The sequence below is a fragment of the Hippoglossus hippoglossus genome, chromosome 17 (genome assembly GCF_009819705.1).
Source record: "Hippoglossus hippoglossus isolate fHipHip1 chromosome 17, fHipHip1.pri, whole genome shotgun sequence".
NCBI lineage: Eukaryota > Metazoa > Chordata > Actinopteri > Pleuronectiformes > Pleuronectidae > Hippoglossus > Hippoglossus hippoglossus.
In genome coordinates this window covers 16,673,014-16,700,340 of record NC_047167.1, presented here as the reverse complement: position 1 = coordinate 16,700,340, position 27,327 = coordinate 16,673,014, and the positions used below count along the sequence as shown (strand labels likewise).

Here is a 27,327-nt window from a genome sequence, read left to right as displayed (position 1 = left end):
TACATCTCTGACCTGCTCCATCCACGAGTAGGTAACATAAGGACAGGTCTTCGGTCCTTTGACCAGGACTCACCAGTTGTCCCTTATGCTCAACTAAAACAAAAGGTGATTGGACTTTTAATGTCGTGGCTCTGACACAAAAACTACCTCGGCAGATCCTTAAACATTGTGAGATATTGTGTTTTATGACATTTTCACTGCAGGGAAGAATTCATGGATCTTGATCAGGCACATCTAGGGGAATGATATTTATGAGTGTGTGGAATTGTTGGTACAGCTTGATTGAATTTAATGTCACTATTGGGCCTTTGCGGAGGTATACGCTCTATTTAGTGCCATTCTAGCGACTACTTTATAGTGTTATTTGATTCTTTATATACACTGAATGAATTTAGCTCCCCTCACTTGCTCCTCAAGTATCTAAAACCAGGTCCAGTTGCTCCGATTTGAACTTTTCTTGCCTATCACATTATGAATTTATGGTTTGATTATTGCACAGATTACACTATATAGCTAATAAAGGGTTTTCTGTTTTTCTCATGATAAGAATAATCAATATCCGATGGCATTATGTGCACAGATCATTAGATTTTAGTGCAGTTTTGTGCTCAGGGTTATTTTGCGCAGTCTCACCTGCTTTCCAGGACCGGAGCAAATAAACTGCACCGTCCGTCACCGTGCCAAGTTTTTACTAGACCAGTACTTGGCTTTCCTTGGGTGAAGACTGGGTACTTTTCATGCATGCTTTAATATGCAAACAAACAATTTGTGCAACATATTGAGCGGACACTTTTATCCCATGGCTCTCTGAACTGACTTACACGAACAAACAAAAAGGAATGTATATATATTTTTAAAAAGTCTTTGTATGTCTATAAAAGTTAATAGATGTTATAGAACAGTGACTTCTCCAGAGTAAGGCCGACTTCTCACCCGATGACCCTAGAAGTAGGTTTTTCATTATCTGCTTTTCTTTTTGCACATATCCCTTCATTTGGTGACTTATGTGATAATGTGATCAACGTCTGATTCCACATTGTCTTTTATGTCAGGCTGGATTTCAGCGAGTCTATTTTGGGGAGTCACACGGCACAAAACAGGGTTTGCCACAAAGCTTCTGTAGTAATCAGCAACTTTCTGAATAAACTTTACAGCAACCAAAATATTCAGTAACAGACCTTTAGTAAACATGTGAAAGTCAGATTACCCTGATTTAGCCTATCAATACTAGAATACAAACATACAGATATCGTCTGATATTCATGGTGTGACCATACACCAGCAACAGATGAAGCTTGATAACGATGCAGAGGTTGACAGACTGGAGCAGAATCGATGGAGTCGAAGCCCATAAATCATTCCGCTCTTCTGAGGCCTCAACACACTCTGTCAATACAACAGCACATAATACTGATTAATATCACCCTCCAAATCTGCCCTGGTACGATAAAATGTCACAGGGCCCGGGGGAAATTCACACGGTCGAAAACACAATTAAGGGGACCCATAATACTTTTCCTTATTGCTTGTCTTGTCTATATTTATATCTCCTATCTAATATCTTATATTTACTCTTTAGTCTGGATAGTTTGTTTAAGGGTTTAATTCTAATTCTAAGCCTTGCTAAGCTCTGCAGCTCCTCCGCGCAAACCACATCAGCATCAATCAATGTAAAAGCACGAGTGGAAGATTATAAAGTATCACTGTCTGTCTTGTGTGATCACCAATATTTCTTCTTGTCTGCTGTTTGTCTATAGATCGGCTGTAAGGTGGTGGTGACCTTGTTCATGTACTTTCTTGCGACCAATTACTACTGGATCCTCGTCGAGGGCCTGTACCTCCATAGCCTCATTTTTATGACCTTCTTCTCAGACAGAAAGTATCTGTGGGGATTTACTCTGATTGGCTGGGGTGAGTTGTGCTTCATTTACATTCTGTGTGCATGTGATTAAAATATGATTAGTAGGCTTAATAACGTGCAAATTTGAATCTAATTTAGAATATTTATTTTTTGATGGTTTAATTAAAGTGATGACAAGTTGGAAATAGGCTCGACATCGGTGGAAACTGTGGAAAGACAGATACCTGAATATGGGCTTTACAGTTCCTGCATTGTACACACTGTGCGTATAAGTTACACAAGCACAGCGCATACAATGTGGATGCTGTGCTCCCCGGGTTCTACCTGCCTAGCAAGTTATGGACTTTGATTTTTGGAATTATGTATTTTCTCATGGTGACGCAATTCTTTCAAAGCAATTGTAATAAATGTGTTTTCATGTTTATTTTTCAGGAGTACCAGCGATGTTTGTGACAGTTTGGGCAACTGTGAGAGCCACGTTTGCGGACACAGAGTGAGTGATGTGTATGAATAATGCAGATGTTATTCTGGTTAAACTTTAATGCAGAAATATGAAAGTCATGCTCTCAGGTGTTATCAAAGTCGGCAGTGAAGTTTGTTTTGCTCATCTCATGTTAACAAAAATACCTGCACACAGGTTTAAGGCTTAAATTATTCAATTTGAAGATATTTTTAAAAACAAATTTGTCTTCACAATTCCTGACTCTCAAACCTGTCTTGGATTTTTGTTGTTGTAAATATTGATGTCAGGGTTGAAAGCCGAGCAAAATTGATTCCCCATCCCCTTCTGTAAGGGCACAGCTTGTGTGCACCATACACCCTCATCCAGCAGCTGCAGGAGAGCAGCAGGACATTTTCGTCTTCCTTCAAGCCTTTTTTTGGCCAGGAAAACCAACCAAGCGTGATAATAACCACAGCTGTGTCGTGTGCTTTCAACAGTAATAGGTAGTATGGAGGAAGAAGTCATGGTGGGCATTTGGCTAAAAACCAAACATATCGACTAGTTGCCGTACTGGTTTATATTGACTTACAGCCAGCACTATTTATGCTTTTCCTCTAAGAACAGAAAAACCACATCTGCAAAAGCTCTTAAGCTTGATGGAGTCTTTATGTGAAGTGCAGGGGTAATACATAGTAAATGAAGAAATAAGGTCAGAAAAATCATGTAATCATTTATTTCGCTAATTGAATTCTGTTCTAAATTGGTCAAATCCGACTTTGTGCTTCAAAACAAATATATGACAATTTGTTTTTCTCACACTCGCCCTTGGCTCATGCCGACAGTGAGTTGTACACCCAGTTGTCCTCTTAAGCAAAGAGGACAACTTGACGTCGTAGAATGATTTTACTCCACAGAGCAGAGTGAAAGCGAGGAGCACTCGCTCTGCAGGGGACTGAAACTGCCCCAGAAGCAGCTTCACACTGACTGACACAATTTCTTTGTAGATAATTGACTTGGAGAATCTTATTCAACTGATGGGGTTTGCGACTGATCATTTGAATCTTTGGCTTTTAGGGGGCAAATGGGTCAATATGATATCTGTGTCTATGTTGCAATCAAAACGAGGGGAAAGATGAGTCGCGTCTGATGAGACTTATCACGAGAGACACAGGGGGATCCTGAATCATCACATCTACCCCCTCGATCTTCACTTATCTTTGCTGATCTGTATTTTGTTCCTGCAGGTGTTGGGACTTAAGTGCAGGCAATTTGAAATGGATTTACCAAGTGCCTATCCTGGCAGCTGTTGTGGTGAGTACAAGGTCCCCGCTCACACTTTTCTCCTACTGTGCAGGAAATGACACTGTTTTTGCCGCACCTGAATGTGTCATTGCAGTGACACTTAATTATATCATTGTGCTTCTATTTTCTCTCCAGGTTAATTTCATGCTATTTCTGAACATCATCAGAGTGTTGGCGACTAAACTACGAGAGACGAACGCTGGACGGTGTGACACAAGACAACAGTACAGGTAACAACATGCAAGAGCTGGGCTCGATGATTAATTTCATTTCATCTCCACTCAGTCCTCATGTGATGGTCACCTGCATCACTCTCATCGTGATGAAACCATGAATATATTTGCTTCAATTGCATTTCCATCATGAGACAGGTTCCAAATTGCTGTTGTGTATAATAATGTCTCTTTACCTTCATGAAAGGCTGCAACTACTGATTATTATTATTATAGATGAATCAATCAGTTATTGTTTTGAATGAGCATTAATATATATATATACACTACCGTTCAAAAGTTTGGGGTCACTTAGAAATTTCCTTATTTTTCAAAGAAAAGCACAGTTTTTTTCAATGAAGATAACATTAAATTAATCAGAAATACACTCTATACATTGTTAATGTGGTAAATGACTATTCTAGGTGGAAACGTCTGGTTTTTAATGAAACATCTACATAGGTGTATAGAGGCCCATTTCCAGCAACTATCACTCCAGTGTTCTAATGGTACATTGTGTTTGCTAATCGCCTTAGAAGACTAATGGATGATTAGAAAACCCTCGAAAACCCTTGTGCAATTATGTTAGCACAGCTGAAAACTGTTTTGCTGGTGAGAGAAGCTATAAAACTGGCCTTCCTTTGAGCTAGTTGAGTATCTGGAGCATCACATTTGTGGGTTCGATTATACTCTCAAAATGGCCAGAAAAAGAGAACTTTCATGTGAAACTCGCCAGTCTATTCTTGTTCTTAGAAATGAAGGCTATTCCATGCGAGAAATTGCGAAGAAACTGAAAATTTCCTACAACGGTGTGTACTACTCCCTTCAGAGAACAGCACAAACAGGCTCTAACCAGAGTAGAAAGAGAAGTGGGAGGCCCCGGTGCACAACTCAGCAAGAAGACAAGTATATTAGAGTCTCTAGTTTGAGAAATAGACGCCTCACAGGTCCTCAACTGGCAGCTTCTTTAAATGGTACCCGCAAAACGCCAGTGTCAACGTCTACAGTGAAGAGGCGACTCCGGGATGCTGGCCTTCTAGGCAGAGTGGCAAAGAAAAAGCCATATCTGAGACTGGCCAATAAAAAGAAAAGATTGATATGGGCAAAAGAACACAGACATTGGACAGAGGGATATTGGAAAAAAGTGTTATGGACAGACGAATCAAAGTTTGAGGTGTTTGGATCACACAGAAGAACATTTGTGAGACGCAGAACAGGTGAAAAGATGCTGGAAGAGTGCCTGACGCCATCTGTCAAGCATGGTGGAGGTAATGTGATGGTCTGGGGATGCTTTGGTGCTGGTAAAGTGGGAGATTTGTACAAGGTAAAAGGGATTTTAAATAAGGAAGGCTATCACTCCATTTTGCAACGCCATGCCATACCCTGTGGACAGCGCTTGATTGGAGCCAATTTCCTCCTACAACAGGACAATGACCCAAAGCACACCTCCAAATTATGCAAGAACTATTTAGGGAAGAAGCAGGCAGCTGGTATGCTGTCTGTAATGGAGTGGCCGGCGCAGTCACCAGATCTCAACCCCATTGAGCTGTTGTGGGAGCAGCTTGACTGTATGGTACGCAAGAAGTGCCCATCAAGCCAATCCAACTTGTGGGAGGTGCTTCAGGAAGCGTGGGGTGACATTTCTACAGATTACCTCAACAAATGAACAGCTAGAATGCCAAAGGTCTACAATGCTGTAATTGCTGCAAATGGAGCATTCTTTGACGAAAGCAAGGTTTGAAGAACAAAATTAATATTTCAAATAAAAATCATTATTTCTAACCTTGTCAATGTCTTGACTATATTTTCTATTCATTTTGCAACTCATTTGATAAATAAAAGTGTGAGTTTTCATGGAAAACACGAAATTGTCTGGGTGACCCCAAACTTTTGAACGGTAGTGTATATATATATATAGTCTCCAATTGTACAGAAATTCGTAAAAAAAAGTACAGTTATCAAAGGTGAAAATCTTCAAATGGCTTGTTTAGGCAGAGTAACATTCCAAAACAAGACTTTAGATTTTTATTGACTTTTAAATTGAAAAAAAGCTAATTCTAACATTTGAAAAGCTGGAAACACAAATGTTTTGCACTGTTGCTTAGTTAATTATTTAAACTTGATTTTTTGTGGATTCAATAATTAGATAATTTACGAATCGTCTCTGCACCAAACCAGATTCAGAAGATAAAAATACTAAGAAGTAAAAGAAAGGAGTTTTAAAAAATTTCGTAAAAAAATGAATAATGGGAAATGAATTGAGAATTTAATGAACGTGAGAAAATTAGCTGTTTTACATTTGTGATGGGCAGAAAGATTTTATATATACAGTATATATAATATAATATATAATATATTATACTGTTACAGAAAATTGTTGAAGTCCACGTTGGTGCTGATGCCCCTGTTTGGTGTCCACTACATCATATTCAACGCCATGCCGTACACAGAGGTGTCCGGAGTCCCCTGGCTCATCCAGATGCACTACGAGATGCTGTTTAACTCCTTCCAGGTAAAGCTGCTGCATTACAAGTGCCAGAAATGCTCATTTAACACCATGGACTCCTTATAATATCTGTTTGTCCTTTTAAGCCGAACCAATCTAATTGACCTCTCGTCTCTAGTCTCCAGCATGAGAGGACAGTTTATTGATCTAATACTTGTTGTTGAGGTGTTTGCTAAGATCATAATTAAGATAGAGAGGAAGTGAGGAGAGGCCGATGATTTTAAAATGCTATAGAAAATCGACAGACAATTACACCGATAAAATGTCATATCATCATTCTCTTCTCCTCTGCAGGGATTCCTCGTCGCAATCATATATTGCTTTTGCAATGGGGAGGTAAGAACTCATTAAGTTTCACAGTTCACAGAAAAACTTACTGCATATTATTTATGCTCCTACGTGTCTAAATAACATTTACTCCTCCAAGGTACAAGCTGAGATCAAAAAGTCGTGGAGCAGGAGGACTCTGGCACTGGACTTCAAAAGAAAAGCTCGGAGTGGCAGTAACACATACAGCTACGGACCTATGGTGTCACACACCAGTGTTACCAACGTCACTGCCAGAGGACCGCTGGCGCTGCACCTCACGACGAGGCTGGGCCCGGTGCCCGTGAACGGGCACAGGAACCTGCCCGGGTACGTGAAGAACGGCTCAGTCTCAGAGAACTCCTTACCTTCGTCGGGACAGGAGCTCCACATTCCCGAGGAGGAGCACTCAGCTCACACGAGGCCCTGCGAGAACGAGAAACCCTCGCCTGTGGTCGAGGAGGAGCGGGAAACAGTCATGTGACCGCCAGGCCGCTGTACAAGAAAACTACATGAACAAAACATCAACACGGCGGCAGGATGGTCTGAAGGGGACGACTGCATGCGTCAACACTGCCAGTTTATCTTCCTCCTGTGAATCAAGCCTGAACTGTACAGACCGATGAGGCTCCAGGCGAAAAAAGGCGTATCAGTCGTGGGAGCTTCATTTTTGTGGCGAATACTCTTTCAAGACGCACCTGCCACAGTGAATGTGTAAAAGGCTGAAACACAGACTGTCTTATTTCTTTTTCCACCGTCGTTATCTCGTTCTCTCATCGCTTTTGTGGCAAACGTCTCGTGCTCAGCTATTGTGCATAAATCAAACCGAGGTTAGTCGCAGTCGTCACCAGGAACAGCCTTAATCACCGATGTAAAGGGAGTTGGATTTGGAGTGCGCCTAGTGGCAATTCCATCGGCCACTGGTTTCCAGATTAAGTCAGTGTGAGTAGACCAAGTTCACCCTCGGCATAAGAAGAGGAGTTAATGCTACTATTATGGGGCGACTGTTCATTTGTTCTGCATCGACTTGTATCCACTTCAGTGTAAAAGGGAAGCTACTCAGGTAATTAAAGTCCTCTGTTGTTGCGCACCTATTTTTATACTTTTAAAGTGGTGTTTTAGCCTGGTCAGCGTTTCTCTTCAGAAGACGTTATATAAGGCTTGTGTCAAATAGTCTGTTTTTTGTACAGTTTGTGCTGTTTAGAAAGACCCAGTATTCATCGCTCTAATTACAACAGATGTCGAGGAGTTCAAATGAATGTTTCATATTCAAATTCTCTGCAAAACACACACACACACACACACAACATGATGCCAAAGTGAGAATATTTCTTTGAAGAAGTTGTCTCTGTCAGTGTTAGCTGAGGTAAAGAAGAACTTAATGGAAATCTGACACAAATAGTATCATGTGTTCTCGGCAAAGTTTTCAAAGGAAGAGAGACCCCCCATTCCAAAACACCGGGTGCAGGAAATGGCCGTATATTGCAGTGGAATGTTAATTAAATGAGGAATGAGGAAAATCTCAAATTCCCTTGGAATTCCAAGAGTGACATTTGTGGCGGATATGAAGGAAAACCCAGAAATGAATAACACACAGTATAGTTTTTACAGATGGTCCAGTGTTATGCTGCTTTTTTATGTATATATACAAGTCACAATGTTTACAAAGGTCAGAAATACATTCTAATTGTGATCTAGTAGTCTTCATGTGTATGGATATGTTGTAAAGCTATGTTTCAGTGTATATCTCTTTTTTTTTCACATGTTTGTTTACGGAATGTTTGCAATATTTAATTAATGTAAATAGTCCCCCAAAAAGAAAAAAACTGGTTAATATATCTAGTGACAGAGGGCATTCAAACTGGCATTTCATGAAGCATTCCACCAGATATTATAAACTTAATTCACCTAACCTACATAGTTTGCAGGTTAGGTCACCATCTCCATTATACCAAAGAGAAAAGGTCACAGAGAAAAGGTTACGGTGTTAACAGTGACCCTCTCCCCGAAAGAAAAAAAACTAAAGTGCTACTGATAGTTAGTGTTGGAAAATATCACAGTGAAAGAGTTCAGCCCCCGCGTAGATTGATGTTTTTTTTATATAAAATACAAAATTTCATGTAAAATAAACACAATGCAAACATGTTTGTGTCAAAGGAGAAAACAACTCTGTCGCGCAGTAACAACAAACTGACACCTCTCTTATCTAGGAATATAAATATAAATCCAGATTGACAAATTGAATCAGAAGGAGCTTTCACACCTTCCATGTTTGGTCAAGACCTGCGGCCTTTGCAGTTTAATCAGAACAAACCATGACTTAGACCAAAATTTTGTCTAACCAAAAGAGTTGGTCTCAGATATTTTTAGGGATTTTCACATAATTTCAGACCAATTGCAGGAAGTTGAGACGGCAGACGCTTCTGACGATAAAATGTTTGCAAGACGAGGACGTTGATTTGGTGCATTCCAACTTTTGTCAAAAGTTGGAATGCACCAAATGCAAAGTCAGACATTGCCTGAATAAATCGGTCTATTCATTTTCTCCATTCAAACAGAAACACTTCTACCTGTTGAATTGACGTCACTCCCTAAATTATAATGGGAAACCAACACTAGTGCAAAGAATTTTTAAAAAACATGACTTTTTGGTGTGAAAACAAAATATATCTCTGATGGATTCGTGATTCACATCAGATTCAGAAAAAGGTCGTTTTTCCCTCTTATTTTTTCATCCGGCCACCATCGTTTGTAACCGAGTTATGCTCCCGTTACACAGATTTGCTAGGATTGTGCTTGACTCCTGGTCTGCTCAGTTTGTACTGGCCTCAAGTCCATCCAGCAGATTTACACTGCATCTCAAAGAGTAAAGTAGAAAACACTAAATCATGTTACAAACGGCCTCAACTGTTTTCCCATCAGGCAGTTGTTTATTAAATAAATCCAGTCATATTCTATACGTTTCTATTAACGGACTAAATGGACCCAGCTTGGACGTTTGCACGAGGATCGCTCGCGATTGCGACTCGAGGTTGAGTGGATTGTCTACAGCAGTAATTCCATGTGGCTGCCGGCCACAGAGATGGAAAAAGGCCGAGACTGAGGGAACCCTCTCTAGATATTACAGTTTCATACCATCAGTAGAGTTTACAGTATGTACAAGATTTAAGACTGCAGCTGACTGAGGGAGTTGTTCCTCAGATTCACTCAGACTTTCCACCAACTGCCGCTGGGCAAGTAAACATGTTGCCGTTGCATAATCCAGGTTCTTAATTAAAAAGAGGGGCGGTATCAGAGCATGAAAATAATTTTATTATGAAAGAAAAACACTTGGAAAATTATATATTTGAGCACTTTAATACCCTATAATACAGTATTTTGTTCTGATTGTATCCTGTAAGATGATTGTGTTTTGGAATCAAGTGTACAATAAGGCCAATAACCATAGAGCTAATGTTGTATTTCATTATTTACAAATACCTCTCATGGAAGTATATAATGTGTTTCATTGTCTTTTATTTATCTTGTGCCGAAATGTGCACAGTGGCGTGGACGTCGCTCTTCGTGCTTTAGACGCAGCGTGTGAGCGGTGTTCTCCGACACACGTCTCACTCTCTCATCACTCCATCGTGATGTAGGCACGTTGTAGATATCAGTGTAAACGTGGAAGGTTAAAATAGGAAGATGGTTCCTGGTCTTATAATGTTCATCAGTGAATTGTGAATAAGTCAATAAATCTGTACTCACATGTTTTCAACTGTTGTGAATCTGATTGAGACAAAATACCCATAATGCATGTTCTTATACATAAGATTTTTCTTTATTTCAAATATAATATCATACAAATTTCATATAAGAAAAAAAGTGCCTGAAATGCTTGCGGTGAAAAATGAAATAATCTCTCTCGGTGGGTGTCAGTGGAAGGTTCAGTTCACTTTTGAGCCTTCCTAGCTCCCCCTTTAGCTCCCCCTTTAGCTCCCCCTTTAGCTCCCTCTTTAGCACCCCCCCTACCTCCTTTCTCCCCCTTGTCCCCTTTCTCTCCAGATTTCCTCCCTTTCCCGTCTGCGTCCTCTTTCTTGGTTGCTCCCTTTTCACCTTTCTCACCCTTCTTCTTTGTTGCTGCATCGTTTTCATCTCCTTTCCCCTCTTTGGCACCCTTGCCTTCCTTCTTGCCCTCCTTGGTCTTCTTCTCTGCTTTATCAGCGTCCACTTTCCCGGAGACGGTCGTCACCTCCTCTTTTTCTTCTACTTTCGCAGCTGCGGCAGAAAGAAAAGTGATATAAAAAGAAAAGAAACACATCAGGTATCATCAGGTTTCTGCCTCCATAGCTAATTGGAAGAAAGAATTTAATCCGACAGAATGCCGGCCTAAGTAGGTTACATATAATGAAGGCACATCTGTTTCTATCTGTCCTCATAAGCATGGTCTATTTATTCTTTTAATTGGATTGTTTGAAGTGCTTTCAGGCTGAGGAATGGAGAACAAAGGTTTACAGTCAGCTTAGTGACAGAGACAATGTTTTTATCTCAATTTTTCAAGAGGTGACACACAGAGCAAGTGCACAAGGCTCACAGAGGTAGGATATTAATATTCAGGTTATTGGATTTAGTACAACAAAATGAAATGGGTATTTAGAATAAAATATTTCTTCTGGACTCAGAGTTTGACTTTGACATTTTTTTTAAATACACTGCCATAGTGTAACTATAGGACAATCCATAGTGTAACTATGATGTCACACAATAGAGCGCATACCACTGCTTGTTTTTATGTTTTTTTCAGCAGGTCAACGTAAAACTACTGAACTAATTTCCATTAAATCCAAAACATTTTGGCATAAACCCAGATAATACCACAAATCGTTCCACACATTATTTTTAACATTGTGAGGCGTTAATTTTGACCAATTTCCTGGATTTTGATTAAATAATATGACTTATGCAACCGACATCTGTGACTGAGAGCAGTTTTTTTTACCTTTACTTGTATTTATTTTAAATGAAAACTGAGAAAAGTCAAAGGTCAACAGGTCAAATAACATTTCAGCCCACAGGAGTTATTTATTTTCAGGCACCGGGCAAAAGGAAAAGAAATAACAGCTTCAGGCGAGAGATAACAAATTACACCTGATGTGAAAGAGATCAACAAGACACATTGGTGTGTTTTTACCAAGCCGCTGATGTTTAAAAGCTGTGAAAGTTGCACAGTGAAGAGATTCCAGCCGGGGTCAAATAAGAGAACTTTGTCGAATCATTTTTCCAGTAGCAAAGCAAACATTATCCCGGTGCTCTACAGAAGCTTCAGACCACAGCTTCAGACACAGGATACACTAACAAAGGCCAAGTAACCGAATGACAAACACACCAAATGCCAATAGTTGCCGGAGGCGGCGAGAGTAAACCGGAAATATGTTTGGTCCCGTGTCTTACTGTGGTGGATGAATCCAGGCGACTTAAAATAATCAACCAACCAACAGAACGCCATGAACAGATTCCCTTGTCTTGACTGATTCTGTCTTCTTATACTCTCCACTCTTTGACTTTAATCTTTTTCTACACGTTTACTTTTACACCAGTGTGATTTAGACAAAACCTGGAGATATGATTTCCTCGGAGCGGCAGGTTAGAGCCGGTGGATGGTGATGGCTCAATGATGCGATGTAATTGAATGTCTGGTTTTTAAACCCAGATGTTATTGTTCCAGTTTTAGTCAAAGTTGGAACTGAGACTTGACTTTTTGCCCCCGTTTCCTGTTGTGCAGCGTCGTGGAATAATTAAAGGTTAACGCTGCCTTCGACGAAAGGCCTGGACCCTGACACATCTCTTAAATGTCAAATGTTCAGCACAGATGCAGCTGATACAAATCTTCTTGGCATATTCCAGGGGCGGAGCTAGGGGGTGGCTTCTGAGGCTTGTAACAGGTTAGGGTCCATGTGGGTTGGTGACCGGCAAAAACTCACAGACACACCATAGCTGGAGATTTCATAATGCTTGTGTGTTTATTGCTAACATGCACTCTAACCTTACCAAGCCTGACTAATCTATCAGAGGCCGCTCTAATTGGTCCGCTTGGTAGCAAGTCTTAGGTCCTAAGTCTTAGGCCAATTGATCCCTGTCACCTAACTTTTAAGATACTCATTCAGGTTCAGAGTCATAGATTCCCAGGGAAAGATTATTTCTTTCACAGGTTACACGTGTTACTCCTACCAGTGAAAGTGTGATTAAATTAAATCCTGTTCAGTCTGACTAGTGTGAATTTAAATTATAAGTAGGGCTCCTTTCAGAAAACGCATTAGATGAATATCCCTGTTGTACTAGAACCGAGCGAGACTTGTAACCAGAGCAACTTCCCTTTTTTCACTGTGAACCTCAAATGACCTTTTTCCTCCCTGCACCATCCAGAGCATTAGATGTGTGAGAAATGTGTTTGAACGTGTTTGAGCCGTGCCGGTTCAGTGATGCTGAGACCACCCTCATTTCCAGCCCAGTTGGAAACATGTGCTGTCGAAGTATCAGGTCTGGCAAGAACAAATAAGAGAGTTAGTCACTCGTTCTTTTCAGTCCCTGTGTTGAATTCGTGTGAGGCAGAGGGAGAGGAAAGGATAATGCGAGAGGAAGATTTGGTTCCTTCCTCACAATGTGTGTTTTAAGAGATATGATGATGCTTTTAACAGTTTGGTGAGTGTGTGCAAATGGAGCCCTAGAGAGAATGATAATAGAGAATGTTGGACATCTCAACGGGGAAAATAACATGTTCTTTGTTTTTTGTGCGTCACGTATTTTCTTCAACCCACAAAACTAAAGTGTATTCTCAGTTGCGTTTGCATAAGGGACGTCTTTTCTCCCGCATTACATTTGTTTTTCTACATATCACCAATATGTTTCTAATGCACCTATCTTTGCCGTTGATCCTGTCGCTTACAGTAACATATGGCAATGTGCTCGGACATGTTAGGCTCTTTTAATAATCTACATCTCGGCTTTCTGCAAATGCGAGTTGAATCAGAGCAGATTGATTGAGCAGTTGATTCAAGATCTCCAACCAACATTGATTCCTTTTTCCACTTTACTCACTTTGATGATTGGAATAGTTGATAATCATAATCCATGCAGTAGGTCTTGTATTGTTCCTATACACACACTATACAGAGGAAGGAAAAAGTGAGTCCTTTGTGAACTGCAAGAAAATAAACAGCAAAGAAAAGTTGAGTAGAAATGTAAATTCCCAGCAGAAACGTAATTAAGGTAACGTTCATTTTCTTTTATCCCTGAAGTACGTTTTTTTTTCCTCACTTGACATATCCCAGTTTTGTGTGAAAAATATATTCACGGACAAATCAGAGAGATGAGATCAGACATATCTTGATGCTCATTTGTAACATTGATTTAACTGGTAATTTACAGTCAGTGTCTTTACAGCGGAGCAACATTTCTGTTCCTCCGCATAATCGAGCCCTCGTTTGAAAAAATAAATACATAAAAGTTTTCATTATGAATTTAATTTTTCTATCACGATGTTCATTCAGAGACATTGCATTCGCTGCACGTGGTCATTTGGATTGTCACATGATTCTTGTGGCACAATTCGTGATATAATCAGTAGAGAAAGGAAGCAATTTGCATATTCGCTCACAGGGATGCTGCTCTCCCCCCAGAAGCAAATCACAGTATGGTTTGGAGTTCATGGTTGAGAGCGGCTGATAAATACGTGTTCATCCTTACTATTTATAATGGCTGCAGTCAGTACAGCCCCTTCAGCTCCTCTCCCAGCCACATGGTTGATTAGTTAAATAGTCACGCAAGAGGATTCACTGCGATGCATATTAGATCAACTCTCTGTGGAGATTGAAGACAGACTGACGCTCTCGCTATAGTAGGTTTTTACATCTGATTTTCTTCTCCACCCCCCCCCCCCCCCCCCCCCCCCCCCCCTCTAATGCCATGGCCATGGCAAGAAAAAAAAAACGTATTGACAGCTCAATGCTTTTTCCACCATAACTAATTTCTGTATTAATGCACACAAATGCGTAATTAAATCATCAGGAGGAGCCAGACGAGACAGATGTCAGTCCTTATCCGTCACCGCTCTTAACCTGGAGAAGCCACAGCTGAGCCGTTGAGACGGTTTAGGTAAACACGAGTCAAAATCCCGAGAGGAAAAAAAGAAAACAAGCATTTATAATTACAGATGACACCAGCGCCGACATCTATAATCAATTTTAATTAACACAGGAAGGAAATTGTATGGATGATTTGCTTTAGTCAAAGTAAATCTGACGAAAGGAAACAGGGGTAAAGACAAGCGTACAGTGGAGCACAAACAGCTGCATGCATTACTTTAACATTGCCTCACATTTCTCACAAAATTCGAGTCATTGTAACTTTTTCATGCAAATCTGTGCATTTTTATCAAAAACATTTTTGGCTTTAAGGAAGATGCAAGCTTTACAAAATACAAAAGTATAAACTACAAAAGTCCAGCTGCTCTACAAGAATCATATTTGTAAAACGCAGTACGATCTGTATTCTGGAGCCATGAGTAAAAGCTTCTGCTGCACACAGTCACTGCTGCACTTCAACCACCTGCAAGCAAAATTCAAGTTGTGCTCTACTTTCTGTATATAAATTCCAAGCATTACGCATCAGGCATCAAAGAAAGACTACAGGATATATTGATGGTAGATGCATGAAAGGGACTTTGTAGCCAATGTGTATACACTGTGTTTTTTTGTTTTTTTTAAGTCACTTAACCAAGAGTGACCAAGTGTGACAGAAGATAAGATTTGAAGCAAAGGAGGAAGAATTATGCCGTCTCGGGCAAACTGAGGGAGCTGGGCTGCTCCTCGCTGACCCCAGCTACAGAGAGCTGGCTGTTTTCAGCACTTTGAGGTTGGACCTGCTCAGACACTGTTTGTACTGCAGAGGCATCGAGGGCAGCTGGAAGAGAAAAGAAGAGAAGGAGAAAACAGGAGGAGAAGAGAAGAAGAAAAGAGTAAGAGAAGAGTAAATTTAGTACAGAGCAGAAGCATAAAGCAGAGCAGAAGAATTAAGTGAAGCAAATCTTGTGAGATAACAAGAGGAGAGGGAAAATAAAAAAATTACAGCTGCCCCGGAGAAGAAGTTATGTAAAAAGACAGCTGTCCTCTTCGCCGTAATCTTTGAGTAAGACTACAACAATTGAGAGTCTTGTAAGACATCAACTACGCCCCTCAGAGGCAGCTCTCCATCCACAGAGAGCTCAACTCACTAAAGTTATTCTTCCTGGTTTTCAGATGTAGGCTGTTCTTTAACATAAAGCAACGACAGACTGCCCTAAATGGACATAATGAGCAGTCGGTGTCTATGACAGTTCAAACCGTCTTTATTTATCTCCAATTTTCTCATTTGCAGTCACCAGCACCGGAGGCTGCTCGTGTGCAGCTCCAAACAAAGGATTCAAAAGAAACTGTGGCAGAAGAGAAAGCGAGGGGAGCAAATCACAGCGGAGTCTGAGCTCCTGCTTGTTATTGTTATTATTACATTTAATAAAGAGACATTAACACTGGAGAGATAATAAAGAGGGACTCACATCCTGGGATCTCAGTCAGCTCGTTCAGAGGTGGCACTGTCTCTAATGTGTTGGCGTATTTCTTGGCGGCCTGCCTTTGCTGGTTTCGCGCCTCGATTTCCTTTTTGGTTCTCGGGATTCGACATTTGAATATACAGCACAGGGTGATAACTGAGGGAGAGAGGGACAAAAAACACAAGGCACAAGGACTTTATTTCAGTAGAATATGTAGAGCGTGTAGATCAACTGATAGATGGATAGATTTTGGTTTTTTTTGCCCAGTTTTGGATGTATTCATATAATGGCTCCCTGTAAAGTTTTAAAATGATTGTAAGCTTTTACTGATCACTTTTAAAGCTCGCCTTGGTCTGGCCCTGAACCACATAGCAGAAATGTTGACCCCATATGAGCCAGCTCGCTGGTCAGCTAGTTGGTTGTTCAGTCAGTCGCTGCATCGTTTTTTCCAGACTGAAAAGCTCTGCAGTTAGGGTGCCATGTTGGACTTTAGTGTTCCCTTGACTTTTTGACTAGCCCCACCTAAAGGTCAAAACTTTTACTCATCCAGACAGATTTCTCTGATTGTGAGCAATCCCCTTTTCATGTAGCACCACTGTGAGGTTGACATTCATGCTTTAAACTGAAATGACTCAACAACTGGTGGATAGACTGTTGTTTAATTTGCTACAGACAAATCTCAAAGGATTCATTTGAATAATTTGATTACCCTAAACCATTATCGGCAATAGTCTTCTAACAAGCTAAAATAAGATGAAGATTATTTGCAAAATATACCGTTTAGCTTAAACCACCAGATTCACAGCTTTTCAGTCTTTTATCCAAAAATATGATTTTACTCCTCAAGAAAACTTGAGATAGATGTCCCTGTCAAATCCTGTGTGAATAAAACCCAAATCGTCAATTAGGGATTAAATCAGAGGTGTCTCAGTTGTACAGGGTGGAAATGCACAACTTTGAGAACAACACCTGCATTTTTAAACAAAGATTTGTGATATAGTCCATTAATATAAGAACCACTTGTACTTTCCCTTTCCTCATGCCACTGCTGTTATTTGGATGAGCCACTTCTTGAAACACAGACGTGATCGTGATGATTTCTTTATTCCCTGACATAATATCTGGGCCACTTCAACCCACACTCTGCTTGATAACCATATTCTGGAGGGGTACTTTCATGCACAGACCTCATTGGACTGCAGTTATTTCTCATTATAGCTGTCTGTGTTTCAAGAATGATTAATGAGGGTGAAAACAAAGTGATTTAATGAGACATACTGACCAACTGCCAAACCAAACACCGCAAAGATGCCAATGACCTGCCATAACCGCAGCCCCCAGAAAACGACGGTCTCTGAGGTCACGGGGTCCGGCTTCTTAGGGGGCTCTGTAGGCAAAAGCTGTGGGGGAAAGAGAAAAAGGATTGACCTAAGTATCTGCATGCCATAAATAAATCTTCAGAAACGGGTATTACAGCAGAGAGCAAACCTCAGGGAGTAAACAAGTTCTTAGAGAAAACCAAAGAGGATTATGCCCAGATTTCTGTGTGATAACACTGACCTTCAGGAAATGTAGTGTGTCACCAGAGTAATTGGTGTCACTCCTTTTATCTTTTTCAATTCAAGCGCAAATGAATTAATGATGCTCTTGTTGAATCTACTCAAACGGTCCTCAAACGGTCACAGAATTCCCCAATCCACAGTTTTCGCACAAATGTCAAATGTAAAAAGTGTTTAGTGGAAATTTCAGTCTCTTCTCAGGACAGTTTATCCACAAACATACATCTAATGCCACTATAACCTCACCTCTCTGAAGTCTGTGAGGGTTTGGATTTTTTTCTAGATCCGATTATTTCTTTCTTTGTAGCTGTTCACATTATCTTTTAAAATGTGGCCAATATCAGAATCCAATTTGAACTGGTCATGGCCCAGATGTGACCCACATGCACAGAACAACAACAAGACGTCAAACACAGCATGCTATGTACAGAAGTTATCAAGGAGAAGAAGTCCGTAATAAACATGGAGGCCACAGAGGGTTGATGGTTTGATTTTTCTCTTGATCCTTTGACCGGTTACGATACGATCCCTCAGGTTTTGCTTGTACTTATGAGGTCTAAAACCTCACTGTCCCTGCACTGACTACCTCTGTCACAGTTGTCTTCCATGTTTTTTTTTTCGCCAGGTGACTCCCACCAGCCCCTCCTCCTACGCAGGATTATGAGGAATGCCAATCGAGAGTGACGTAAAAATTGCACTAAATTCCGATATGGGTCACATGGCTGTTCAGACTGAGGTTGCATTTAAAAAAATCTGATCTGTATCTAACTTAGAACCACATATGAAAGTGGCCCAAATCTAATTTGAAAAGATCAGATTCCATGTGATCTGTGCTGTTCACATTGTCATTAATCAATCAGATCTGGATCACAAAGGGGGGATCGCATTCAGGCCACTTGGGCCTGCCTCTGAGTAAAGTCAACCTATCAATGTTATTTAATATTTACTTAGATTTGTTGGAAATTCAACTGAGCTGAACTTGACTTACAGACGTCCACCTAATCTATCCAGACCTGCTCAAATTCTATGTTTGTTTATAGAAACTGCAACGATACTATCGTCAGAAACCCTTTATGAGGCTTTCTGCCATGTCTCCATAGTCTTAGAGGTTTGGTTGAAGACTAGAACGTCTAAATGTGTGTCATGTGTCAGCGATGGTGGTGGGGGTTTTCACTTAAACTTTACCACTTTACTATTATTTGTGTAAGCATAGTTTGCACTTCGTTTATATTTTTGGTAGTCAAAGAATCATTTGATCATTGGAATGATCTGGTTTTGTATTGTCTTGGGTTAGATGTAGGGACCCCCTACTCTCCTTTACCTGGGGCCCCCAAACTCCCTTAAAACACTGCAGTTAGAGAAAGCTGGTTTCTGGACTGGTGCTTGTGTATTCCCCCAAATTTTCACAATGGCCTTTGGTGCCTTAATTCTCTGCTGCAAGAAATTCAGTGAATAGAGTCCAAAAGAAACACGGGTGGGGATTGGGTCCAATTTGTGAAAGAAAAACTGTGTGTGTTCGATCAATGCCTTGGAGCAGCCTGCAGATAAAACCATCAGGAGCCTTTTATCCCCTGTCCACTGTAAATTGATCACTTAATTGAATGATAGAAAGTTGTTGTGGAAACTCTATACTTTGGTCCATAGAAACAGGCGATGCATTCGAAAATGGACATTTATCACATTTGCTGCCTTCGCCGATAACCCCATTACTGGTGAAATAGAAACGTGTTCTGAGAATCGTTCTAAATATAAGCTACGATGGTGAACACTGAGGACTGAGACAGAAGATTCGATATGAAGAATGAGCTCAATTGGGCTGTACGTATTTCTTCGAGTTTGAGTGGAGAGAATCAAACAAATCTCTTTTGTGCAGACACCAGGGTAAAAATAACCTGCTTTTACTGTGTATAGGAGCTGATACTCGTCGGCGAGCCAACATGCCGAAATGTGACTACAAGCTGTCTTCTGGGCTTCCACTGTTTGTCTCCCGTCGAGGACACAAGAGGGACTGTGAACTTCAACAAAGGCGCTGCAAAGAAAATGATCTGAATGAATTTCGTGCTGCGGTTGTGCGACTCCCACAGAAGGATTATCCTTGATGAGGATATTTAGCACGGCTCTCAAATAATAACAATTTCTTTTGCCTCAAGTGAGATTATGTAATTCTAAGTCCTTCACTCTGGAGGGGCATTTCATGTGGCGGGATTAGTGGCTTTAAGCCGCAAGTTTTGTTTTGGTGGGAACAAACAGCACAAACTCAGAATCACAGCGACCTCGAGTTACCTCGTGGCAATCGTATATCACAATTATTACACACTTTGTTTTGTTGGATGGTTGATTTGTTCGTTACATGAAGATTAACATGGAAAAATGGGAAAAAGCAGCACTGGGATACTCGCACATAACGGACCAATGACCAAGATATCATTTACAAAACTGATATTCGGTATAAAAAGGTGCCACGTCCAGAGTATTTAGATTCTGTTGGAGCCTTTCGAGTGGACGGCGCTGTGAGTAGCAGCGATAGTCGAAGTATGTGTGGGACTGATTAGTACAAGTTTGTGACCATGAGGTTTGTGGTGTGTGTTGATTTTTCGAGGATGTAAAGCTGCTTTTTTGCTATGGACAACAATACACACATTGGTATATCTAACTGTGTAGTATGAACATCACATTTGTTTACTGGGCAACATCTGTCACCAACACAAGCTTCATCATGCCTCTACTTTCAGAAAGCAGTGAAGGTGTCGAGCAGCTGGCGGGAGGCTGCTTGTGGAAGTTTCTAGCGTCTGGCGGCCGGAAAGCTCAAGTGTTAGTTTGCTGCAGAGCAAAGTTAAGTGAATGTTGAGGTCACGTGTCAGAACAGGGTTATTTGTAGAAATATATTTAAAAAATGTATCTCAATCATCACTTTCCTCCATATGGATGTATACAAAAACATAATCACATGTTTTAGACATATTGCCCTGAACCAGCATCAAAATTCAGCAAATCACAATGTCAAGGCTAGTTTCTTCTCTTAGTTTGTTTATGATTTCTGTAATATACAACCACAAGTGTTGACTTTTAATTATTCCTTTTTATGTTATAGATATTATATTATAATTCCACTATACAGCACAGCAATAGTTTGACAGTGATATTTTATCCATTCACTCATGTTTTCACAATGTAAGTAAATTGCCTCTTCTTTTGTCCTGTTACCTTATTTTTAGAAAACATAATGGATTTCAGATGCTATTTTTGTTGCCATTTCAAAATACTAATGTTAGGTGCAGTGTAAACCTCCTCTTTTGAGCCCAGGAGCACAATAACAACTTGGTCGTACCAGGACTCATCTTATTCATCCTCCCGTGCACCCACTCAAGCACGTGTCCCTTCGCTGTTCATGTAAAGACCCGATTGTGTATCGGGTTTTAACATCAAATCACATTTTAAAAAGGCAAGTAAAGCAACAGTCCTGGCGACCAAACAACGACTGTAAATCACACAAAGCTACGTTTTAAAAGGCAAAGCACCTGCACCCATCACAGAGAGACCCTCGGGATATTCCCTCCTCCAGAGGAACCTGTGGAGGACACAGTGATGCATTCAGGCTCTTACCTCAGGATCCGGGATCTGGGAGAACACGGAGGACAAGCACTGAGACAGCAGCACTGCTCCCCAGCCCCGCAGCAGGGGCTGAGGTGGACATACAGGCTGATCCCCAACCATCTTCTGCCCCTCTTCCTCCCTGCAGCCACCCTGCCCCCTCTCTCCCTCTCCCTATGCTTCTCCCCCTCTACCTCCTTCTCTCTCTCTGTCTGCCCGCCTGCCTGTACTGGCGCCGTGTACAGGACAGGACCACAATGGCCCTGGGTGATTAATGGTGCCTATGGTGCTGACTGCTTCCTCCCATCCACAGTTGTCTGCTGCTGCTGCTCTTCCCTATATCTCTTGTCTTTTCTGCCACAACACTGCAGGAACCCAAAGAAAACACCAGCCACCGTCACCACTGCAGCCAGCTGAAAACCGCTCCACTACAATGGAGGGAGAGCCAGCCCTGCAGTTAGGCTACATTAATTAATTAATAGACCTGGTGTGGTTTACAGCCAGCTCATCCTGCTGGGGACAGTTCACACAACGTGGGGGGATGGGAAGCACAGTTAACCAAGAGGATGGCCTGCGCAGGACAGTGAGGCAAATGGCTGCGGGCGTCGTCATCTTTATCGCCTGGAGTGTAAAAAAAAATAAATGTTCACACAGCCTTGGAAAAATAGGAAGAGCAACAGAACCGAGGAATCCAATTTTAACACGCACCTGCCTGAGGACAAAAAGGGTTTGGATTTAAATTACTTTGACAAGAGTCATTAGTGCTCAACTCAGGTGGGAAAATCTTGTCATTTCAAGTTGTGTGGGTTAGAGTTACAACGTGTGTGTACGGTATGTGTCTGGCCTCGATCTATACGCTCTCTGTCTTTAGTTGTTTACAATTATGGGGAAATTATCCTTGTAGTTCTTTTGTGAGGCCGACTGTTGTGTTGTCTGTTTGAAATACAAAATAAATAAAAGAGGCAACCCACAGTGAAAATAGTACTTTTGTGAAAATGATGAAACATTACCATTTGAACAAATCCGCAAATATGAAATATTTTCAGGTTCCTACATCATTTTCTTTGTGTGCCTAATAGTAAATGAGAAATTGGAATGACTGCTGTTTCTCTCTTTTCACAAAATACAAACACCAAATGAAACTCTGGATTGACGTACCAATACCAAAAAACAACAATGAAATATCAATTTATTAAGATGCCAACGATAACAAAAGTTGTGTTTATTGGCTACGTATGCAGCATCCACATTAACGTTGATTTTGGAGTTGTGTTTCTGGACAAATCTGAAACTTTCTGCTAAACTAAGACTTGTATTCAACTGTCAACTACTGTGAGAGGAGCAGTATAGATGTTTTTATAAAACTCGCCACCAGGAAGTGAATCACTTATTTAGAAATATGGAATGGAGCAATTTTTGGAGTATTGTACTGGTGTAATTGCTGTTCTGTCTTTTCCACAACTTGATGGTTTTTAGGCTCATCTTCCTGCATCTGTTGCTATTGTGAATGCAGCATACAGTATATTTTTCAAACCTACCTTAACTCTCACATAGATCTCAGTTAAATGACAGTAGAGAGACAAACCAAAGCAAACTTCATCTATTAGTCAAGGTGGATTCTTCCTCATTATTTTTCCATTTACTCATTTCATGGTCCTAATTCTGTAATTAGTGGTGATGAAAGATCTTGTAGTCAGCTTTTAGTTGCAGAAGAAATCACCAGGAAACACCCACTCTGCATCTGTGTTGATCAGAGACCACACACTTAAAGAACACACTTGTATCTTGACTTCCTGATGATCATTAGTAGTATATGTATGCTCGCATCCTTGCAGCCCCATCCTGAAAGTTTTGGGTTTTAATGAGAACCCTTGTCCTCAGTCTCATTCAGAAATAGCTCCCGGGGATTGGCTTTTGTCAGCGGTGTTGAATGCAATACCACATTCAGCTGGTTCATACTGGTGCATACAGGGGAGCGTGCTGTGTTTTTAACTCTGGTATCTACAAAGCTCTCTCCTTCAAACTATAGTGGCAGTTCAAAGCCAGATGAGAACTCGCATTTCTATTTTTGTTATAGTTAACAAAGCAACAAAGTGGGTGTCGGGAAACATTGAAATTTTATTTGCAGACGGAGATAGTTTGAAGCCAGTTCTGTGATTGTAAGGTGTTTTTACAAAGGTCAATGATGCTAATGATAAAGGATCTAATTGGGATATTTAGCTATGTTTTCATTGTAGATCTGTCAGCATGTTTACTTAAAAACTACTGAACCGGTCTCCATTAAATTGTGTGGAGGGTTGGGGCACAACCCAACCAAGAACCCATAACATTTTTAAGAGGATTCCTAAAAAACAAGTGTATTCAGGAAATATCTTTAATTTGCTTTGACATGGTGAGAAAGCACTATTTAGTTTAGATATGAAGCAGCTCATGTTAACTACAGGGAGGTTATGTTTTCACCCCTGTCTGTTTATGTGTTTGTCAGCAGGGTTACGCAAAAACTACCGAATGGATTTTCACAACATTTTGACACAGATCCGAACAAAGGGGCAAATCAAGGAATTGTTTATCACTTTCTTGAACATTGCGAGATAGGACCCTTGGTGCAGTTATATGTGCTCCAATGCCATTCTAGTCTATTCTTGAACAGTGGTACATTGAAGCCTGAACCAATTTCCCCCAAACGCTGTGAACAACATAATGAGGAAGATTTTTTTAACTTAACACACCGGATGGTTTGTTGAAGCCGCATGGAGAAGGACAGGTGATTGGCTGAACCATCTGTATCAACAACACTAACCGATCTTGAGTAACATGTTGCATCTTTAAGCCTCAAAAGATTTACAGGGAGGTCAAAAGGTCTCCTTCAGTGGGACAACCGCTGAGCGTTTGACATTTTCGTCCTATGGCCGTCTGCTGAGCTACATTCTGTGTGATAGAGGAAACACGGAGCCATTAACGCCTGGTGTCAGGGGGTAGAGGAGCGTACGGGGGGGGCTGGAAATGTGAGGTATAATAATGTGAGGATCCTGGTGCATGAGAGACAGAGGCAGATATGGCCGACAGCGGCTGACAGACAGAATACACACATTTTTCAATCGAGTGGTATGTGATACTGATGTAGGATTATCTGCAAAGCTTGAAATATCTTTTACATAGAGCGCTACACAAAGAGCCACAGCATATGAACCTCTGAAGACACAATGAGGATCCGATGAGCATTAATGGGGGATGTGATTGTTGTACGTACAAAACTTTATACATTCATATTCATGAAGCACGCGCAGACAGTATTTCTCTGAGCAGTAAAGCAGCCTCCTGGGGCGTCACAGTGGCTCAGCTGGCATGTCGTCCTCTTTTGTCTCTCCCAATTATTTTTGTCTCTTTCTATGTGAACTACCATATAATGGTAAAAGTACAAAAGTCAGCCGCCTGTGCTGAGCGGCGCCCAGGCAGCAGATCCCACTGGTACTTTAGCGAGCAAAAAGTCAATGCCATTGTGTCGGAGGGTGTTAAGGGACTTGTTCAACAACAGTGTTCGTTAAGGGGCTTATGACCCCCACGTTACTGCGGCTCCTGCCTTGCAGTCGGCATCGCAGGTCAGCACCACAGTCTTTGTGTGTCAGGTGGTCGTCTCAAACTCTTCACCCCCCCCCTTCCATCAGCATAGTGGTGAGCAGATAATGAGTGAATCTTCATTTTTGGGTGAACTATCCCTATAATGTACACATTGTGGATCTTCTCTGACAGCGGAGGGTTTGTAAAGGTGTATCAAAATGCAGCAATGACAGTGGTCGACCATTAGATAATGAATTAAAACAAAGCAGCTTTTTTTTTTTGTTATTTCCAGGACAACAAATACTCTGCTTGATACAACACAGACAGCGATTCCATTTTGAGGGAGAAAATTGTTTTACCGTTAAAAGGGGGTGGGCTGCAAGACGAGCCGCGAGTCAACAGTACAGCAACAGTAGGTGGTTGGTTGGTTGGTTGGGGGGGGGGGGGGTTGTTACTCGGGGCACAGACGGTTTTCCAGAAGATGGCAATTTTCTGAGCAGTCTGCTCTCTGTGCCACTGTTGTCCCTCAAAGTCTGTTATGTAGCACAATACAGCTGGTGTATTGTGAAGCAGTGCCACCTCCATTATGGATGTTTTTCTGGGTTTTCTATAGAACAATACATTTCTTCTATTGATTTTTCGCTTGTCGAATTTAAATTTAGAGCCCTGTCTTTACAAGGGTGCTGCTGTATTTATCACAGTGCTATTTAATCCAGATACACATAAATCACTTTTCTGTAAAGTCTATTACACACCAGGGCTTTAACAACCACAACCGGAGATGAACTCTATAAAAGAGACTGCACAGATGTTATGTTTAAGTAAATGTTTAATTGTGATTTTTGGCTTCACATTGCATCGATGCAGGGCAGTTGATAAACAGTACATGACAAACCACAATGCCATGGAGTGATGCAACCTATTGTTAAACTTAACACAATTACGAGGGAAAAAAAGAAGCCTTGACCGTACGGTGTTGACATGATACCAAACTGCACTGTCACACAAAAACATAACTTTGAATTTAAAGAGCCTGTTGAAGTAAGAGCAAGAGGCACTGATCAAAATCAAGATCAGATAATCTGCTGTCGGAGCTCGTCTCGTCAACATGTCACCATCAATTTTGAGCCACTGTGCACGACTTCCTTGATATCGGTGTCAACGACAGTTTTGCTCCTCCTGTACACTTAATCAGCAACATTTCATTTACAAAAAGAAACACGTGCTTATCATTGCTTTAGCGCTGCTGAGATAAAAGCTTATTATTCTGCTCCTACTTACTGTAAATGAGCACATTAGGGCTCTGCTGTTTATTTTCTTTCCATTACATGTAAATGAGAGGCACTGGGAGATGAATGGACTCATAGAGGCACAAACCGTTTTCTGGCCTGACTTAAGTTCACAGATCCCTCATATACTGATGGCTAACTTTAACCTCTGCGTTCACAGCTCCACTATTTACTTTAGTTTCTGGATGCAGTCAATGGTCTGCAGGAAGCATTGGTCCAGAACGAGGGAATACCTCTGAGGAGAAGGATGGAGAAAGGAGTCATTCAAACCTGGAATGACAAATAGGTGAGGCTGTTTACGTATGCTGTGTTTACATAAGTTTGTGTTTGGTTTGGTGGGTTATTGGGCATTTTGGAATAAATCTACACCTTTCTGCGTAATACGGCTTCATAAAACAATATTAAAATTGTTTGGCAGGGTGTAATTTATTTGGAAGTGATGACACCCTCTAATGACTGAAGTCAGCCGTTGTTGTGCTAATCTTCAGCGCAAAAAAAAAAGATTTTACAGTGAAATGGATATTGAACAGCAATAAGCATTGTGACCTGGCTCCTATGATGTATCGCATGTTCAAAATAAAAGCTTCAGGTAATATTCTGCATGCTCAAAAAACACAGACTTCATTTGTCTGTGAAGTTGTGTCGCGGCAGATATATATATATATATATATATATATATACATATAAAAAACAAAACAAAAATTTATTGAGTTAAACATTTCCCCTGGAATTAGATGCAGTTCGGGGACCTTGACAAGTATTTGCTCCATCAACACCCTTTCTGATGCACACTGCTACATTTGATATACATTTGGCAAAACCTGCAGGGCACGTGGTCGAGAGGCTCCTGGTATCTCCTCTGCTCCTCCAGTGACACATCTCACTCCGCTACATTAAAGTGCGCCTCACCTTCCATCCAGGAGGTATTCAACACAAGCCGTTTTTTGTTGCCCCTGAGCATAAAGGCTTTCTTCATCCTGTCCCGAACGCTGATATTTTTGTCTTGTGGCACTTTCTCGCTCAGTCCAATGGGGACCTGCCAATCTCCCACAGGGTACTGGAAGAAATAGTGCGGTATTTGAAGCAGCACACTAACTCAGCCACGGTTTTAAATTAAGCGTGATGTGGAAGGGGGGGGG

The 27,327-nt window shown here is 41.0% G+C and overlaps 3 protein-coding genes across 12 annotated transcripts in view; 1 reads left to right on the top strand and 2 right to left on the bottom strand.

The window, feature by feature from the left end:
• pth1r (parathyroid hormone 1 receptor) overlaps window positions 1-18,230 on the top strand; it is a 53,912-nt gene extending 35,682 nt beyond the window's left edge. The window contains exons 7-14 of one of the 2 annotated variants that reach the window (XR_004616646.1): window positions 1,758-1,911; window positions 2,294-2,354; window positions 3,548-3,614; window positions 3,741-3,835; window positions 6,188-6,329; window positions 6,618-6,659; window positions 6,751-8,607; window positions 18,219-18,230. Coding sequence is in view for 1 of the 2 variants with exons in the window: in XM_034612557.1 (XP_034468448.1) it covers window positions 1,758-1,911; window positions 2,294-2,354; window positions 3,548-3,614; window positions 3,741-3,835; window positions 6,188-6,329; window positions 6,618-6,659; window positions 6,751-7,113 (924 nt within the window). In the remaining variant the exon portion in view is untranslated. Of the gene's footprint in view, window positions 1-1,757; window positions 1,912-2,293; window positions 2,355-3,547; window positions 3,615-3,740; window positions 3,836-6,187; window positions 6,330-6,617; window positions 6,660-6,750; window positions 9,041-18,218 lie in introns of those variants that run through there. The other variant, XM_034612557.1, reaches the window with a different exon arrangement.
• Window positions 10,103-21,782, bottom strand: tmie (transmembrane inner ear). 2 transcript variants are annotated; one of them, XM_034612563.1, is made up of 5 exons: window positions 21,354-21,782; window positions 17,474-17,591; window positions 16,198-16,347; window positions 10,641-10,886; window positions 10,103-10,580 (listed from the first exon to the last, which is right to left on the bottom strand). In XM_034612563.1, exons 1-5 carry the CDS (start codon window positions 21,462-21,464, stop codon window positions 10,561-10,563), a joined length of 645 nt encoding a protein of 214 aa, XP_034468454.1. In that variant the 5' UTR covers window positions 21,465-21,782; the 3' UTR covers window positions 10,103-10,560. The 2 variants fall into 2 exon arrangements, with proteins under 2 accessions (XP_034468454.1, XP_034468453.1); XM_034612562.1 differs by having other exon boundaries at window positions 10,103-10,886; window positions 21,354-21,643.
• Window positions 17,474-27,327, bottom strand: part of ccdc13 (coiled-coil domain containing 13) — a 30,386-nt gene continuing 20,532 nt past the window's right edge. For 4 of the 8 annotated variants that reach the window (XM_034612550.1, XM_034612556.1, XM_034612551.1 and 1 more), the window contains one exon: window positions 25,711-26,423. In XM_034612550.1, the coding sequence (XP_034468441.1) occupies window positions 26,363-26,423 (61 nt within the window). In that variant the 3' untranslated portion in view covers window positions 25,711-26,362. Of the gene's footprint in view, window positions 17,593-25,710; window positions 26,460-27,327 lie in introns of those variants that run through there. The other 4 variants (XM_034612555.1, XM_034612553.1, XM_034612554.1 and 1 more) reach the window with 4 other exon arrangements.

Coding starts and splice junctions, on each gene's coding strand:
- tmie (XM_034612562.1), bottom strand. CDS start 21,464: ATGGTTGGGGATCAGCCTGTATGTCCACCTCAGCCCCTGCTGCGGGGC. Junction 17,592..21,353: donor CCCAGATCCCGGATCCTGAG/GTAAGAGCCTGA, acceptor TTTCCCCCACAG/CTTTTGCCTACAGAGCCCCC. Junction 16,348..17,473: donor GGTGTTTGGTTTGGCAGTTG/GTCAGTATGTCT, acceptor TCTCTCCCTCAG/TTATCACCCTGTGCTGTATA.